At 41.7% G+C, this 19,397-nt stretch overlaps 1 protein-coding gene across 11 annotated transcripts in view; it reads right to left on the bottom strand.

Moving 5' to 3' along the window:
* The window catches only part of aak1b (AP2 associated kinase 1b), a 63,124-nt gene extending 51,434 nt beyond the window's left edge, over window positions 1-11,690 (bottom strand). For 6 of the 11 annotated variants that reach the window (XM_088624098.1, XM_088624099.1, XM_088624100.1 and 3 more), the window contains exon 1: window positions 10,498-11,690. In XM_088624098.1, coding sequence (XP_088480224.1) covers window positions 10,498-10,660 — 163 coding nt within the window. In that variant the 5' untranslated portion in view covers window positions 10,661-11,690. The remainder of the gene's footprint in view (window positions 1-10,497) is intronic. The other 5 variants (XM_088624104.1, XM_088624105.1, XM_088624103.1 and 2 more) reach the window with 2 other exon arrangements.
* Between the last annotated feature and the right edge of the window lie 7,707 nt (window positions 11,691-19,397).

Below are 19,397 nucleotides of genomic sequence, written 5' to 3'. Positions count from 1 at the left end.
CCCACAATTAATTTCCTCGCTATGTACTATGATGTTTTCTTAGGGATTCACTGCAATGGGATACTATTGCTCGCATCAGCTGCTCCAGAGTAGAATCTCTTCGCAAAAGGCTCCTCGAGGTCCTTGCTTATGAAGAAGAGAAGCAGATCAAAGTTGCAAAGATCAAAGTGCACTCCCTTCCATCAGCCAAGGTCTTCTGAGAAAGAGCAGAACTCATTTACCAGGCAATAAACAGGAAATTGACACTGATATAAACCATGGCTTTTGATATTATCTTGTTTGTCCCTGACGTACAGTGGCATGGTGATAGATGAAGTGCTATAGAGTCATAAGGTACCGATCTCCAAGAGTCCATGTCACAAACTCTCTATCATGTGTGAAAGCATCACTCCAGCTCTGCGATCAGCCCTAGAGACAACATCCCACTTCTGGGATAACTAGTTCAGAAAAGAATGAGAAGGAATAGCTAGAAAACAGCAGGAACTGCAATTATAAAATGTATTTTTATAATGAAATATGGGAGAAAGCAAAGACAATTGGAGCTACTAAATTACTAAAGAAAAATTAAATATACTCTACTGCTTTACATGTACGGTCTCTACATCATTAATGAAGCTTAATGTACATTCAGAGGACCTGCACTGTCCACAATACTTTATACTTATCGAGATCTGACTCATGGAGGGGGGAATGATAGGGATGTGGGTGTGTGATGGATCCCTCGAAACACACTATAAAACTCTGAATTCTAGACCTTACATCGGCGCATTAAAACGATAAAATCAATTGTAGAATTGATAGAAGGGATTTCTCTTAATCTACCAAATTAAACCTTTGTTCAACAGTGCCGGTGCCACTGCCATTAAGAGTCAGTGAGTGTTCTAGGGTGCAGACTTCTAAAAGTAGTAATTGGCTGCACGAGCTGCTGTTGATAACTAATTACACAAGTCAGCAAGACTGTCCTGCCAAGCTTTCAAACATGAAAACACTGTCAATGCTGCGTGCTTGAAGAGGACGCTTTCACCTTTGGAGTGCTGTTTCACAATTGATATGGGTGATGGAGGGGATGTAGTGTCCCTTCCAGCTCTTATTGCTCAGTTCTAAACAAACACATTCCAAGTCCAAGATGCTTGATAGTGCCAAACCAAGAAAACCAGGACGCTGAGAACATGAGCTCCAATATACAGTAACATGAGAAGGTTTCTGTGCCCACAGCTGGGGAGAGGGACTACTCCCAGAGTTAAATCAAATCAGTGTTTCAATTACAAGCCTCAAATACCTTGACTGAATAAGTGGAGGACCTATGATTTTTCAGTTCAACCTTATGTGTTTGACTACTTTTAAAAATGCCTAGGAAAGGGTTCCTGGGCTGCCACATCACACTGACCCCTCCAGTTTCATGAGTGATATCCATGCACGGTTGACACCTGCTCTAGGTCTCCCATATTGAACATTACACTCTACCTCTGAGGATGAAGAGATGGCATTCTGGAAGAGTACAGTGGGGAGAGGGAGACGGATTTGCATTTTCTAAACTGGACAAAAGCAACTGAAGACTAACACATTGAAAACGTTGCAAAAGAAATTCTGAAATCAGTCTAAAATGATGCACAGGATCACTGCACTGAAGCAAGCAGGCATTGAATGCCTTCAAGCTGGATTTCATGTCCATGAGCCACTGACTGGATTGCAGACTAACTGCTAATGGAACGTCACTGGTCAAGGTGGCCTCCTAAATCAGATGGTATGATTCTACAAATGAGAGCATTTTGTTTTTTAAAAGAAATGCAGCTGTTGCCTCCAGAGGATCAGGATATGAAATCGCAGCCGTATCGAGGGCCGAAACCCCTGCTTGGGGTATCCTGGGAGTCAGTCACACTGAAGGAACGGGGGCGTCAACGGAGCACCGCAGAGATCACTGGATCGAGCTCCACCAAGGGTCAAGACTTCACAACGCAGGCTGTCAAGGATCAGTGCAAACTGTATAACATCTTAAAATGCAACGTTTCTACCAGTTTCTGAGGAAACATTACATGGATGTGCTTCCAGTTTACAGTGTCCCACTGCCATTTCATTTCACTGCAAATGAACATCAGCTCGCAATTTTTGCAACTAATGTGAGGCAAAGATGCCGTGATGTTCTCTACCTAAACTGAGCTATACTGAATGTAAATCATTACAATAATTCCGAGCAGCCATCTAACGTGTGATCAAATATCTCCATTAGGGCTATTAGATATAACCATTAAGGAACAATGATTACAATATGGTATGCTTTGAGGTAGATTTTAAAACTGGACAGGCAAAGGCATTCCAAAACAAATGCCTACCAATTAGGGAAAACAAACTATGAAAGAATGAGACAGAGCTGAAGAGAAGTAATACAGGTCAGGATAAATATAGAATCAATACCTATCAATATTACTTGGTTGACATTTAATCAGTCGAGTACAGTAAAATGATTCTACAGAAAATACAGAACTCATTTTTCCCGAGCATAAGAAAACCAAAGGTTAAAAATGTATGACTCAAATGATTTAATAAGTCAATTAAGGAAAACAGGCAAAAGAATGAATTTTAGAAAGTGAGGAAAAAACAAATCCAGTTAAAGAAAAGGAGCATAATAAGCTGCAAGCACAGGTAACACTGATATTACAAAGCTAGATGGAAAAAATGGGGGTTTACACAGAACTGAAAAAAACAGATCCAATCCTACGCACAGTTTAAAATAAAGCACCTAAGAGATGTTGCAAACATTTTATGGGAAGACCAAACAAAATCAAAACTCTTTGATCTAAATACAAAGCATTAAGACTGGAAGTTATGGTGTTGTCTAAAGTAAAGTTCTGGTGGCAGCACTGCGTTATAGTTCAGCTTCTCATCAGAGGGAGTGGGAACTTGTCAAGACTCATGGAAGCATAGATGGAGAAAAGTACTGGCAAACTGTAGAGGAAAGGCTGCTTTAGACCTTAAACTGAGACAAAACTTCACCTTTGAGCTACACAACAATCCAGATCTACACTGGAGTGGCTTAAGAATCAAAAGGTTTTTGTGAAATTTGTGAAAGTCAAAGTTTGTGCATTTTGAGTGTGCCAGTACTTTGTTTTAACTACAAATAAGACCAAGCATCACTTGGGTTTTAAAGACAAAAGAAAGGGAATGTTACATAAATACAAGATATATTGATAGTCCGCACACACCAGTTAAAACCCTATTGGCCTCCAGCAGAAATCACCTCCATCTTCCTATAGAAAGTGGTCACCTGTCTAGTATTCCCAAAAGCAGCTCCAATGTACAAGATTTAGATCACAGAGCACAACCTATGCACATGGCTACACTTATAACTGACACAGATTGTATGCTCTTAATGAGCACTTAATATAGTTGAATACCAAGCAAGGCCTATTACATCAACAGTAGGTTTTAGTACCTCCCACAGATCAGATCAGAGAGTTTGAAATATGCTATTCCTAGCTTACTGAATTCCTAAACCTCTCTCTCATCTGACAGCTGTCTCCAGGTCCCAACAAAATTATAGCAGTAGTTTCCATCTTTTGTCATGTCTATTGCTTTCCTCATGGCCATCTTACAACCCATTTCTTTGAAGGTCTTCCTCTGCTTCTTCTTCGTATTATCTAGCTGTACAGAGGTCTGGCTTGTGATCCTTTGTTGTTCATTCTCATTAGATGTCCAAACCGTAAACGTCCTCTTTTTCCATATCCTGTCCAATACGACTTCTCTCTGTCCTACCTTATCGCTGATCACTACATTTCTGGTCATCTCTCTTTTTGTTACTTTTACCAGTCTCCTAAATCCACTCCTTGCCACTGTCAATAACTTTTCATCTTTCTTTATCGACACCAGCAGTCCTGCACAAATTGTATACCAGTACAGCAAAGGCCAAGGCATCACACATCTTTTCTTTTACATCTATTGCTTTTTATTTCCAAATCTTTTGTAATTTTCCAAGACCTGCTGATGTCAGACCTCTACTTTACATTACATCCTTTCTGGATTTACCAGTCTTCGGTCATCAAACCTCCAGATTAGTCCCATATTTTACCAATTACAGTGAACACCAGACGCTTTCCACTGCTTATGAAATTCCCAGTTACCGAGATGTTCAAATTCAGGGCATTAAGTGAATGTTATGTATATAATGTAAAGCAGAGTGGGTTTTAAAATGTGTAAGCGCTGGCAGTATGGAAAACTGCATCTCATCTTACTAAACCCTTTTTTTTTTTAATACACACAAGGAAGCACTCTGAAGAATGCTTTCATTGATTTCCCTTTCTCTAGATTTAGAGATTAGTCGATCTTCCAGAGACACCACCTTTCTGACCTCTTTCGGCAGCCTCTGTTTGCTGAAGGCAGTGTGTCTTCTCCACCACTTACTGAATCGCCACTTGCTCCAGGTCCACAGACAGCCCGGGCCTGCGGGCCTGCGGCATGCCCATTACCTCACAGACGAGCAGCTCTGAGGCTGGAGTCCAGTGTTCTGAACCCGGGAGAGCTCTGCGCATTAGCTTCTCCTGCTAACAGCCACACAGAAAGCCACACTACAGATCGCTATACAATAACACTTAGGAGCGCTTAACAATGCCTTTCCTGAACAAATGACTACAGCTGATTTCCTTGTGTTATAGGTATTATCACTCACAACGTATTTCAACCCAAGCTGTCAGCAGAACTACAGTGTGAAAACATTCCCCGCTGGTCTTGCATTAAGCGTGAATAATGCAATATTCTCTTTAAAAAGGATCAAATTAAATGAAGGGTTGTAGTTTCAGTGTAGGTCCTTTGCTGTTCTAACTGTTCCAGCAAAAATTAGGTCCAGCCACTTAAGCTCCTCTGGCCTCTACTAAGTGTTTAATCCAATGGTCTTGTCCAGCACTTTCCTGAAGGAAGCCATGGAAATCTTCGTCATCAAGAACATGACTGTGTAGCATGATCCAGACTCCCACAGCCCTGTGTGTAATTAAGTGCCTCATGTCTGCAGTCTTAAGTGCTCTTTTCTATCATTTCCACTTCTGTCTTCTGAGTTATGTTTTATTGTTGATTCTGTAGAAGCCCATTGGGTTGACTCTGTCAGGAGCACACGAAGAACTTACTCAAAGCATGACGAAACATGGAGGTCAAGCGTACACCACAAATAGCTTCTACAGGTGCACTATTGAGAGTATCCTGACTGGCTGCATCACTGCCTGGAATGGGACCTGCTCCGCCTGGCATCACAAAGTACTGCAGAGGGTGGTGAAGTCAGCGCAGCTCATTACTGGCTGTGAGCTACCAAACATCCAGGAGATCTACCCAGCTAGATGTCTTAGGAAGGCCAGGTCCATTCTCAAGGACCCCAGTCATCCCAGTCACAAACTGTTTTCTCTCCTACTGTCCGGTAAATGGTACCGAAGCATTCAGTCAAAGTCCAACAGAATACAGAACAGCTTCTACCTCCAGGCAATAAGACCTGCAGTCCCTTCAGCAAATCACCCGTAATGGCTACATGGACATACAGTTTTCATCGTATTCGGCATCCTGCACTACTTGGACATAATATATTGCATACACCCTGGACACATAGCAGTTCTATTTATATTGAGTTTTGTCTGAGTTTATTCTATTCAATTTCTATTGCACTATTATCTATCATTATGTAACTTTATTTTGTAACTAATTTTGTGACTTTTATCCCCCCCCCCACCCGGTGAGCTCACAGAAAAGACATTTCATTGCCAGCAACTACTGCTGCACGCTGTATTGTTGTGCATTTGATAAACGTTGATTGATTGATTGATTGAAATAGTGCAACATAACACACTCTTCCTACCAGGGGACTTAAGGCAAGGGGTATCTTCTCACTGAGAGTTAAGGAGGTGAATAATGTCAGCAGAAACAACAGCAGCAGCAAATGCATGATGATCAATGTTGAAAAGGACCTGACAAGTAAAACACCTCCTGAACTAGTAATCCTCTTTCAATTCTTACACATTTCAGTGCAAACCTAGAGGTGACTAATTACCCACTAAATCCATTATTTTAAACCAAAAAAGAAAACGTTCACATATCCCAAGGTAAAATACTCGGAATATTTCAGGAGTGTTCCTGTTCATTCCATTTTGATAAGGAAATTCTAGATGGGGTAACGGATCAGCCGGAGAGTCACCGATTTTTAGTTCATTCTGGGGTAAATCTGGAAAGACGCTGATTGTTTAAAAATGTCACACTCAGTAAAATAACCAGTAAAATAAAACCTGTCAAATGCTGTTTTTTACTCTATTTGTTTAGTTTGTATCTAAACAACACAATTTTTGTGGAACGTAAAGTCCAGCAAATGGTATTTATTCGATTTAATTTGCGCACTACTGTACACTATAAAGCTGACGGTTAAATAAATCTAGACATTCGATTCAAATTTCCACCTTTGAAATGAGATGTCAGGTTTGTCAGGAGATTCGACTCTCACACGTTTAGAAAGGCTACAGCATGTCAGGCAGCACAGAAGAAAATGATCTGTGTTGGAACAGCCAGGGTCATGAAATCAATGGCAATGGAAAATCTTATCCACCCAGACAGACACACCAAAGATGGGAATAAGCACTTCAGCATCGGCACATTTAAAATGACCCACAACTTGAAACGTCTGCTCAGTTGGTGGTCCCCCTAGTCAGATTTGCATTTTAGTCATATTTCAACAAAGTTTTGTTTTTAAACGGCTTAAAAAAAAAATAAAGCCCCCAAAGATCTGAAAACAAGCAAAGAAACGGAGCCGTAAGTTAACGATAATTCATGTCCTTCCTGGGGATGGAGACTTAATGATACACCCTTCTTCCACAGGCCAGGAGAAAACAGGAATGACCGGCAACGCCAGATTCATGGTCCCAGCAGCTGCATGGATGGAACACGCTGCAGCAGTCGAGCCTCACTTATGAAAGCTCATTACGCTCAGATACAATTCAATCAGAGCTTTTTAATGTGATGTAATTGACTTCAAATGGACAGTGGCGCTGCGACTGGCTTGTACACGGGAGACGACTTAGGAGTTTTGCTCCACAAATACGTCACTGCTCTCTTTGAAATGTGCCAGCGGATCAAAATGTTGCCCACTTTAATGGAGCCGTTTGCCCTCTATTTCACAGTTTCCCTTTAATTCCTTTACCGTTGCTTATTCATCTGCAAACAGTTTTTTTCCTTTTGTCATTTGTAACAGACCACGTTAGCGAATACTACCTGCACAGAAGAAATTTCCACACTACATTAGACAGGATATGAGACAGGGTCAGATTTCAGTGTAAAACACAGTGCTTCAAAATTGGCCTTTTTCTGCCTTTTTTTTAATTCCAGATGACTAAGTCCAAGACGTCTCTTCTTGAACAGCCAGTTTAACGGTACATTTTCTAGGGTGCAAGTTTCCAAGGGGCCCTTAGAGACAGACTAGGGAACCCATACAAGTCTGGCAATAAGAAAAGCAAAATGTAATACATACTCTCAATCACTGACAGGTTTATCTGATGTGTTGAACAAATTTGAGAGCCCTGGTAGCATAAACATAACTGTAATTAAGTTTGCTTTAATGTCAATTTCAATTAAGGATGGTGGTGTCTTTAGAAAGAATATGAAAAGAAATCTGTTTGCCACCAGAGTTTCGATCAATCAACACTGAAAACTGAAACAACCATAAAACAGAACATCGCACATCGCACAGCAGGACACACAGCAGGAGTGCCAGAAGCGAAGCTTGAAGTGCTCCTTTAAGAGGCCATCACAGGCACATCTACTCTCTCATTCCAGCTTTATTTCAATTGTTTCTTACGGAGGGGGACTAAACAGTGTGAGTACGGTTCGTTTTCTATAGCAGCTGCCATGATACACAGGACCTGTGTTTACTGCTGACCGGATTGACAGGGTTGAAGCACCTTGGGATTTGCAAATGAGATGGCAGACAGATCCAACAAATAGCAACTAAAAACATGCGCAGCTCATCCAGAACAGGACACGCTGGGAGTGCATCGACAACTTCTCCCTGTCCAGAGAACCGAGAACTGGACGGGTCCTACTGGGCTCAGTCCAGGGCTGAGCTCCTGGCTGCCCTCTCTGCAGACTGCCAGGCACAATCAATGAGATTCACAGCCCGAACATGAACCATTGATCTCCAGAGGTAAGACACTCCAGACCCGAGTCTGGAGTGTCTTACCTCTGGAGTCTGAGGGCGGAGCGGTGGCTCTGTGGCTAAGGATCTACGCCTGTGACTGGAAGGTTGCCGGTTCAAATCCTGTGGCCGGCAGAGGAATCCTACTCCGTTGGGCCCCTGAGCAAGGCCCTTAAACCTAACTGCTCCAGGGGCGCTGTACAATGGCAGACCCTGCGCTCTGACCCCAAGCTTCTCCCTGTCTGTGTGTCTGTGTCTCCATGGAGAAAAGCTGGGGTATGCGAAAAGACGAATTCCTAATGCAAGAAACTGTACAGGGCTAATAAAGAAACATTATTATTACATTAACATTATTACCCCTGGCCATAGGGTTCCACTACACACTCTGCTTAAAGATTAACTCTACTGTGGGATAGGTACAGTATGTGCACCATTTTCACTGCTTTTGAAGCACTTGATGCAATTGATTTTTGAATGAATCTGCCACAGACGCAGCTATTTTAGAATAATTTCTTTTCCCTTTTCAGCACGCAGCTGTTTACACAAGAACCTAAGCTGTGAATGCTCACGGCCTTCTCTGCTGACTGCAGTACTTGCTGGATTTTGCTTTTAAGGCGTAGCTGTTCGGCTATATTGCAGAAACCAGGGAACATGCTGTCCTTGCAATTGCCATTCGAATGAAGCCCACAATGTTTTGGAGACATCCTGGCTTGCAAGCCCAGTGGCACAGATCCAGCTGTTCCTCTCCACCCACCTCAAATATTCTCAGGTGAGCGCTGCCCGTTTAATTCCACCATGCATCTTATGTCAAAACATCTTTGTTATCCTGGACACTTCAAAAGCTTTGTACAGATCAATATACCAGCGACCACACGCTAAACTAATTCTAAAAATCAAAGCCAGAGGGAACAGCTGCTTGGGACGTTTCTGGTAAGCATATAAGCAGGCACAGGTGTGTAGAATACAAATAACACAAAACAAGGTTCATGGAACCGATTGTGACTGAAGGAGCACGGTTTCATTTTTTTTTTTTTGGTTTGCTCCATGTCATACAGAACGTATGAATTCGCCTTTTGAACTTAGTGCGGATTTGCTTCTGCAACTCGGTTAATTAACCAGGCAAAGAACTTTCCTTCATATTTGCACTCCACATCTTATCCCAAAAAAGGTAAGCAGCACGAAACCTCCAGCAGCTCGTGTTGAGTCATACAGAGGAGCATTCAACCCTGGAATGGTTGGAAATGCTTTAACATGGGGAGTGTTATTTATATCTCGGTCTCAGAAAATCTCAGTGTCAGTCTCCTGAGAAGCCTTTTTTTGAGTATATGGATGTGTTTAAGTTTTACAAGAATCTCTCCGATGATTCCAGGGCATATGTTCAATACATTTACCTTTTCCTTCATTCACAATCCAAATACTAACGCTAACCCTCAACAAACTTTATAGATTCTCTAGAGGAAACACCTACAGTAGTACCTTTTTCTTTGTGTGATATATCTCCACTTGCATGTGTGAGTGTGTTTTCATAAGACTGCTGCATGCACAGTTCTTGGTATGTTCCTGCAGAAGTTATTTTGACAATCTGTTGGGTTTTTTTCTGGTGTGGGGAGGGGTGCCGTATAGAGGGTGTTGCTCATTAGCAACACGTAGAGCAAACCGCAAAGTATCAGCAACAAGAAAACCACTCACCAAGATAATGTCATGATGACTAAGGAATGGAGCGACAGGAAAGAGGAAGACAACAACATGGACCTGCCCACCTCCTCCGTGTTCATTCATCACACATGGGCCCAAAATCTCAGGGAATTATCAGGTGAAGGGGTTCACACTTTTCCCCTCCCACACTTGCAGAATTAGGGGGTGCTTCTGAGAATCCCCGTTTCCTATTGGGGAGCACCTCATAAGCTCCCACACATAAAGAGCACAAATGCTTGGCCAAACAAGAACAGGAAGGATCTGGTCTGTGTGGTCTCTCGACTGAGGGAGCAACATCCATCTGAGTCCACGCTTTACAATCAAATCTTGTCTAAGATTATTATAGTGGGGGTGCAAGTGCTACAGTGCTCTACACCTGTGTGGCATGTATGGACCCGTTAGTGGTTTTAAAGCCTGATCTATATTTTAAGGCTCACATACACAGCATGCACTGCAGTATGACGGAACCCAGTCCTAGACAACGTCCACAGTGGCGCCCACAGGGTAGAGTTCACCAAACAGCCTCTCAGGTGGAAAACGGGCTAAACATCCCATTGCAGAAAAGCGGTGAGCGGTGGGGGGTGACTTGCTAGCGTGTGAACATAAACCACACTGACAAAGCAGCAGCTATTGAGGGTGCCCGGGCCGTTTCTCACCTTCCGCCAGCGTCTCCTCCACCGTGACCTGGTGCCGTCCGACGCTGAACACCCTTCCAATGTAACTGCCGCCGCCGCCGGACCCGCTCCCGCCGCCTCCGCCGGCGCCGGAGCCCGGGCCGGAGCCGACCTGCTCCCGACGAGAGTCGAAAAACTTCTTCATCTTCCCCGGCAGTCGGACGACGGGACGGGGGGAGGAGGAGGAGGAGGAAAGAAGTTCAATGTGCGAAAAGAGAAAGCAATCCCAAGGAAACGTCCCGGTCCGCCCCAGCCAGGTTCGAGCTCCGGTGTGAAGGCGGTATAACACTGGCAGCGCCAAAAGTGCCAAATCCGGCGAGTGTCCCGGCTATGACAGCTATTCAGCTGAACCTGAAAACGTGCCAAAGGGATCCTGTCTGCTTATGCTTTGGCGAAACAGCCCCTTGCAATACGGCTGTCACTTTCCTATCTTCCACGTAAGAAAAGCCCAAGGTTAAACTGGTTAGGCGCCCCAGAAGCAAGTGGCCGAATCCATGACGAATAAATAAAAAAAAATAAAGAAAATTAAAAAGCTACCCCCTTCCGACGATGTCGCTAAGATGCTCAGACGTTAAATACAATTATTGCAATAGCAAAGCTAAGCGATCTTTTTTTTTCCTTTTCTTCCCTTCTCAGCTTAAAACAGCGTCTTCTCCATTGCTTCCCCGGAGTCTTGGTAAATAAGGCATGGGTAGAGACTCATTTCATCACGCCAGCCAGGGATGCGAGCGAACTGGTGCAATGATTGTGTAGCTTAAAAAAAAAATCCTGCCCCAGTTCGGATGCTTGTTTCTATTCGAAAATCTCTCCTTCCAGCCCTGCCATCAGTATGGTATATTTATCTTGTCTTTCACGATTTCTTCAAAGCCTTTTCGGCCTCTTCTGTGGGGTTTATTTTATGTACGAATTCCTAATTAACCAGAGCCCTTTTTTTTCCCAAACCCCCTCTGGTTTATTTCAACGTCTAGGTTTGCTCTTAAAAAACAGCTGAGCGGCTCGTCCCCATACCAGGAAATACAACAAAACAGGAAATGGAAAAAACAACTTCTCCACTCTTTCGCATTTTTAGCCCTCGGTGCACTGAGATTCACTGCAGATACGCGATATCGTCTTTCCTAAAATCTGAAAATAAAAATAAAGACGATAATCTGAATTACTGTCACTCCGCGGCGAAGGATGGTAGTTGTAGTCCCGGCTGGTTTACACCCACGGGGTGAGGAAAGGAGGAGCGCAAAGTGACAACTCAAGAACTACAACTCCCATCAGCAATTAGAGTCGATTAAACATTTTCCTAATACAATTTTAAAAATAAACCAAAACATTGTACAGAGCAGTATGTGTGTGTCGGCCTCGTACAAGGCATTACATTTCAAAAGTAGTTTGAAATACGATGTTGACAGAAATCAGCCCCTTTCTCTCAAAGCATTGTGGTACTCGTAGTGTTTTTTTGCTCACCAGAAAAACTCTGGATATCGTTTGGTATCGACTATCCTTAGAAACTTTCTGAAGCGACATGAATAGGTTGTAGTGTAGTCCTCAATTCATAATATGTGTATATATAACCAACTGGGTATTGTCGTTTTTGGTGTAGATGTTGCAGTTTTAACAGAAAGGCCACATCTTGGAATGAATACTATGAATGAACGAACCCGAGACTATCTCTTTTTTCCTTTCTGTCTGATCTTCGCCCATGACCTTGGGCGGTCAGAATTAATTCACAAAAATGCAAACATTTTGAGCCATTTTGCCTTCTAGCTTTCACGATGCAGTACATCATTAAATGACTGCGCATAATCTATATACTGCATATATTTTAAAGTCATAATTCCTTATGTATATATGTATCTGTATATAACCACACAGATGCACGGGCATACACAAAACATCGATAGTAGAAAATAAATATTGCACTAAAATAACGCATTAATAGTCACATAATATACCACGATATAAAACAAAAAAAGTAATGGATGTTTTATGGTTTAAATTTCTCAGTTCAATGAAAACAATATTAGGATACTTTTAAGTATTAATTTTAAATATAATTTTATCTGTATAGCCTTTTCTACCCCAAAAGAAGTTCTGCACATATAGGACTAGATTCATTTCAACCAAGAAGTGCATCACGTTCTCTCTATATCCCTTTTTATATTCAGATGGTACCGTACACTAGAGCACGTTATTATGACAGTCACTCTGTCTCATGACCGATTACAATAATCAGGATAAGAATTACTTAAATGATGCTATTGTTGGTGCTACTATTGCAACTGACCTGAAAAGGGTATAATTAGAAATAAATATTATTTTTCACATCTCCTTCATGAGCAAAATGTTCCACACTGACATGATAAAAGAACTGAACGTTTATAGTTTTGAACACAGAAGACTAAAACGGAATGTGATACAAATTTTCAGAATCTTCAAGGGATTTTACAAAGTCTCGCCCAGTGGACGTCTTCAGAATGAAGAGCAAAACATGAACCAGAGAACAGAAGACTGTTTTATTTACCCAAAGGGTGGTGGAAGAGTGGAACAAGCTATCTGGTTGAGTTGGTGAAGCCAATACCCTGGATTCATTCAAGAAACAGCATCTGAGATCCCCAAATCAATTAACTACTAATGAACAAACAGACTAGTTGGGCTGAATGACCTCTTCTTGTTAGTAACCCTTCCTGTGTTCTTATAAACATGTAATTTTCCTAACGGGATCATTAAAGTATCTATATAAAAATAACTGCTAGGTAACAGCGTAAAACGTCCTTAAGAGGGAGCCATCACATCACTGCTTATGTTCTGTGTTGAGTAAAGGAAATGGCCTTTGAATTTAGAAATAGTACACTATACTTTTATTCTTTCTGAATTATTATTAGCAGTATGAAGATCATCAGTAGTTATTAATATTCCAATATTTGGAATGTTAAATAGCCATATACCTAATATATTCCTAAATATATATATATATTCAATATAACATTGAAGTAGAACAATGTAGTCATTCACTTAGTCATGTATAAAGTAAACTGTAACCTAAACATTGTGTTGTACTGCATTAACAGTCACTGAAATCTTATTTCTTTACTGAAAAACAGTCAGCAATAAGCAACTCCTCTTAATCCCACCAGCTAGAATTCTTTACTTCTACGACTCTGACTTGATTAAAAGCAACACAAGACCCATGCTTCTCAGTGTGTCAAGCCTATTCAAAACAGACTGGGAAAATATGAAATATTAATTCTGGGGGGGGATATCTCAAAGGTATATTGAGGTATTCATTCCAGACCAGGTGGAGCCTGTGTCTTTGTTCTTTCTGTGGTGTGTGTGTTTTTTTTTTCAAAAAGCATCTCATGCAGTCACAGTGTGCAGTTCCATTCAGTACAATACAAAAGTGTATTTCCTACATGGATCACATACATTAACAATGGGGACTCAGGCTCCAGTCTGTGACTTGTATAGGGTTTTCTAGTTTTTGCCCATCTCATATGAAGTCTCAGTTACGTCATTAATCTAATTATAAATAATGAGCTTTAATTTATTTATATCATACGACTGGGGACTGTAGTCAGCAGTCCCAGGTAGCTGGATGCGTTTTTAATCTTCTATGTACTGTATTACACGCAATATTTCAAAGTAGTTTTAATGCACGTAGTTATGTGACATTTTTATTTGTGTTATCCGGCAAAATTAAAAGTCTGGATAATAATATAAATAACATTGTTCTAACTGGTACCAGGGAAAGAGGTCCATGAAAAAAAGAATCTGATTAGTGCCTTGCACCTTGTGAGTGAGTTAGGGTGATCCTTAAAATGATGCATGATAATCTTTATGTACAGTATCAGCAGCCCCTCTACTCAACAGAACTGGAAGATAAGTAAGCAGATTGCTTAATCAATTTAATTAAGAGGGAACATCAAGCAGGCCAGGTTGTCTGACAAATCCAGAACAGAATAACGTCTTATCTCAACTTCCCACAACACAGTGTCCCAGGTCACTGTAATGGGGCATTGGCTTTTAGAAACTGTGGTTTAAAAAAGAGGGGAACAGTGCTGCCAACATCACCATCCGTAGAGCCTACCCTCAAATACCGTGGTCTCCCTGGATGGGAACATACAAGAAAAGGCCAGCGAGAAAGTGTATTTCTCCATCTCCTTCACCACAATCTAATTATCAGCAATTATCAGCAGCCATATCACCCTGCAACTCACAACTGGCAACCCACTGAAGCTAAGCAGGTGTGAGCCTGGTCAGTACCTGGATGGGAGACCTCCTGGGAAAAACTAAGGTTGCTGCTGGAAGAGGTGTTAGTGGGGCCAGCAGGGGGCACTCACCCTGTGGTCCATGTGGGTCCTAATACCCCAGTATAGTGATGGGGACACTATGCTGTAAACAGGCGCTGTCCTTCGGATGAGACGTAAAAACCGAGGTCCTGACTCTCTGTGGTCATTAAAAATCCCAGGGCGCTTCTCGAAAAGAGTAGGGGTGTAACCCCAGTGTCCTGGCCAAATTTCCAATTGGCCCTTACCAATCATGGCCTCCTAATAATCCCCTTCTATGAATTGGCTACATTACTCTGCTCTCCTCCCCACTGATAGCTGATGTGTGGTGAGCGTTCTGGTGCACTATGGCTGCCGTTGCATCATCCAGGTGGATGCTGCACATTGGTGGTGGTGGAGGGGAGTCCCCATTACCTGTAAAGCGCTTTGAGTGGAGTGTCCAGAAAAGCGCTATATAAGTGTAAGCAATTATTATTATTAATTATTATTAATAGTCAACAGCTGGAGTCGTGTCACACAAATTGGAGTACCTTTGGCGGCCTCTACTGGTAGTACCTGTGTAATTGCAGTACCTGTATAATTGTTCTTATGCAGACCGGTTACACCGCTTACAGGAGTCATCTGGTTTTCCTTAAAGATCTACCATCATGGTACTGACCACACCCAGACATATTTACCTTCTGTGATCTGACATTTTAAGACTCCAAGAGCCTGTGATGTTTGGTGGTTATGCTTATTTACCTGGAATAGACCTTCTTCTCTATAACCCTCTTTCCTATTGAGATAATTTTCTTCAGCTTGACCATCTTCTGATAAGACTCCTGACTAACAGCTCTTATAATACAGCTGGACTGCAACACCTGTCCGACAAGCTGCCTAGCCCGAGCCTCTCTTCGTTTTGGTGATTTGTAACAGGCCTTCGAGCTCCAGCATGTTTAAAGGAACTCTCTTGCTTTCTCTTTTTTCTCTGTGAAGAAAGTCTACAACACACTTGAAGTATGAGGGATAGATCATTGACAAATATGATAAAAATAAAGCTCAGAAAAACAGTGTTAAATAAATACTTTTATATTGATCTATGTGGCAATTACAATTACAAGACAATGCAGTAAGTTAACAGATTAGACAGATTAAACATTTTTTACTTGCAGTATATGATATATGGTCTGAAATGTGAAACAAAACTAAAATATCAGTCATGGAACTGTAATTCATTATTTTAAGAAGTACTTTAATGCTGCTTAAAGTTGGCTATCCACTATCTACTCATCTGTCTAATCACTTAATCCAATTCAGGGACACAGGGGAGTCTATAAAAGTGGACTATTTATGACTTAAATACTGTATGTATTCAGCCATTCATTTAATCTTTATTCTTAGACTGTCATGTTGTATCTTCAAGTGATTCCAACATTGAACATAGTTATGCTAAAACATTGATATTGTCTGCATAAAAAGCTCTGTATTGACACAGCACAAGTAATATCACTATTAACAGAATGATATCAACTACCTGTAAGTGTAGCACGTGTCCAGCCTAGGCATGATGGGACAGGGAAACTGATTATTACAGTATTTGTTTAAGGGTAGTTTCTTGCTTTGTTTTGCATATTCAAACCCTAGGGCTACTTTTGTAAGCTGCTTGTTGCACTCTGCATGAAGAAAAAGCATTTACCTGTTTATAAGAACAAAAGAAAAGTTGCATAGCAGAGATGGCTATTTGGCCCATTTAATTAATTTTTAATGCCATTTTAAGAGTTTTATTCATGGCATCAGATTCAGCAAATGGCTTGTTTCAGACTCCCTCAACATTTTTGCAAAACTCTTGTTCTGGATCTTTAATGCCTCATTTACTTTGCACTTGTGTTCTCTGGTCTGCATTTCGTGGATCCTCAAATCCACTTGTCTGGTTTTGGGAATACTTTTCAGGATCCTGAAAGCTTGTCGCAGGTCCATCGGTAATAGTTTCTGAGGCAAAAGAGATTTGATTCCTTTACCCTGTCTGTGAAGGAAACTCCCTTAAAAGTGCAGAATTAACCAGGTCAACAACTCTACGTGTTATTGTGGGTATGGTGCTATACAAGAAGGAGAATTTCAATAAAGTACCCAAACATTACAGCAAATAATGCTTTCTGTATTGTGCATCTAGAATAACCTTTAAGAAAACTATTGAGAAGTCTGATACATTGTATACACAGTTATAGAATCACAGATATACTGTATAAAGGGACACCCTACTGTCAGGTGGGGAGCTGCTAAAGTGCATCTAATGTACATTGCAAAAAACACATCCATTCATTTCACTACATTTCCTTAATGTCACTGTGTTAGTATGCAAAAAGGACACCCTTGTGTAAGGGATTTGCATCCTCATCAGACCGAAATAGTTTTCTATTAATAAATCATTCTCAGAGACACTGGGGGACATTTACACATTTGCTTTTATAGGGCGACCAACCAAACCATTATGCAGTGTACGTGTTGTTCTCTCTGCCCTTTTCTCTAGACTGTTCCGCCTCTCCCCTCCTGCACCTCCAGGGCCCCTGCATTCTCACCCCCGGCTCGGCAGGGAAGGAGAGAACCACCCATTCAAATCAGGAGTGCTCAGCCCCTGACCTCCGTTCTGTGTCTCACCTGTGCAGACATTACCTGTAGGATCTCTGTCGCCCTGCTGGAGATGTTTACCACTGACTGATGAAACTCTCTGCTCAGTGGCCTTCCTTCCTCACTGTAGTCAGTGATCCCTCGCCTACACACTGCTCCCTTCTTCACGGACATTGCCTTCATTGTCTTCTGTGCAGCACAGGCATTGCAATTCTAAGTGGTGCCTACCTCGCTGTTTTCTTTGTCATTTCTATTTTTACTTATTTATTCTACTGAATTTGGATGATTTTACAATGTATGATGTATTATTGTGTATATTGTGAATTGCCTGCTGAGCAAATAGAAACAATAATAATAAAGCACTTGTGAATGCATATATTTCAAGTCCTGCCTTTAAGTCCATCTATCCAACAGCAGAATCCCACTCACTCCTTGTAGGGGTCTCAGGTATTCCAAATGCACAGGCAGCAAGGCAGGACTCCCCCCTGGACTGGACACCATTCCACTGCAGGGCTCATACACATGCACTCTCACACAGGGACAGTTCAGAGACACTGTCAAAGCAAGCAAGGATTCAAACACAGTCCTTTACAGGCATTTCTGTCACAACTACACTGCTCCACTCCCTACTCCACATTCTACTGCGCCCAAAGGCCAGGACTCCTGCCCCAGGAGACTTATATACCGTCTGGAGTGACATCACCTGCTCATGCCAGCTTGTCTTTGGAATGTGTACGGAAAACGCAGAGAAAACCCACACGGACCCAGGCAGAGCATGCGAACTCCACACCGAAGGCACCCCAGTCATGACCCAAACCCAGGACCCAAGAGCTGTGAATCAGCAGTGTTAACCACAATGCTATCAACACATCAGAGTCAAATAATTAAAAATAATCATGGAACACATGTAGAAAAAAACTAAAAATGAAATAGCATTACAATGCATAATAAAAAATGTGTAATTCGTGCAATTAACCTTTTTTTGTAACTTTCAGCTTTTATTTGATCTTGCTATTGTTTTTTTTCTGCCATTAAGTACTTCGGGGTGTTACATAGCATCCCTATATACAGTAAATAAATCTATCCTAAAATCGTTCATCTTGTAGAAACCTATATTTATGAAAGTAACTTAAAGGTTGCTATCGGAATATCCCAAAGCTCCCAAAACTGGTGTGACATTCTAGAGAAATCTTTGTACTATTTTTAGTGTAGGGTATACATTGCCAGTCATACAAACGTATATTTTCCAGAGGGCAAGAATGATTACGGGGGGGGGTGACGTCACCATCCCGAAACTTAGTTTGGAACTGTGCGATGGAGGGAGGGCCGTGTCATTTAGGGTTCGGCGCGGCTGCCAAGCCTGATGTGATGAGCACAACGTGGAGCCAGCTGTGCCTCACTAGTCACAGTACAACGCACACAGACACAGAAAGAAATGAGCTCCTTCTTTTAGTAACATGAAAACCGACATATAATACTCCAAAAACCTGGATGGAGGAGAGCGCGCACGTCCGTGACATGTTTAGTGTGGGTGTATACGGTAATTGAGGATAACGCGGCGGTTTTTCAGAATTATGTACCTTAATCCACCTACGTGAGAGGAAAAACAACAGGATATTTCGAAAGTGTGAAACCATTTTCTTCATCGGCTGACAAACGTCAAAACTGCTCAATCTACTAGATTACCATTGGCGCATATTAACTATTACAGTGATCTTCACAAATATATTCACTGGTATAAAACAGCTGCTATCAAAATGCTCGCAACTCTGCTTTTCCATTACCGTGGTCTTAAAAAAAAGTGCTTGACGAAAGTGGCTCCATCCAACCGGTTTGCTTAGGTTTATTATTGTGGTGTTCACAAGGCTCCGGGGACGTTAACATTAAAGTGGTGAACATTGTTCCCTAAACAGCAGCTTTACATTAAAGTCGGCCTGACAAAATGCTTTATGAATAAGAGTATGAGTTATGGGTATGTATATATACTGTAACAGGCTCTTCCAC

This window comes from Lepisosteus platostomus, chromosome 3 (genome assembly GCF_059453375.1).
Source record: "Lepisosteus platostomus isolate fLepPlt1 chromosome 3, fLepPlt1.hap1, whole genome shotgun sequence".
In the NCBI taxonomy this organism is placed as follows: Eukaryota; Metazoa; Chordata; class Actinopteri; order Semionotiformes; family Lepisosteidae; genus Lepisosteus; species Lepisosteus platostomus.
The sequence above is the reverse complement of the archived record's forward strand: the minus strand, read 5'-3'. Positions and strand labels throughout refer to the sequence as shown.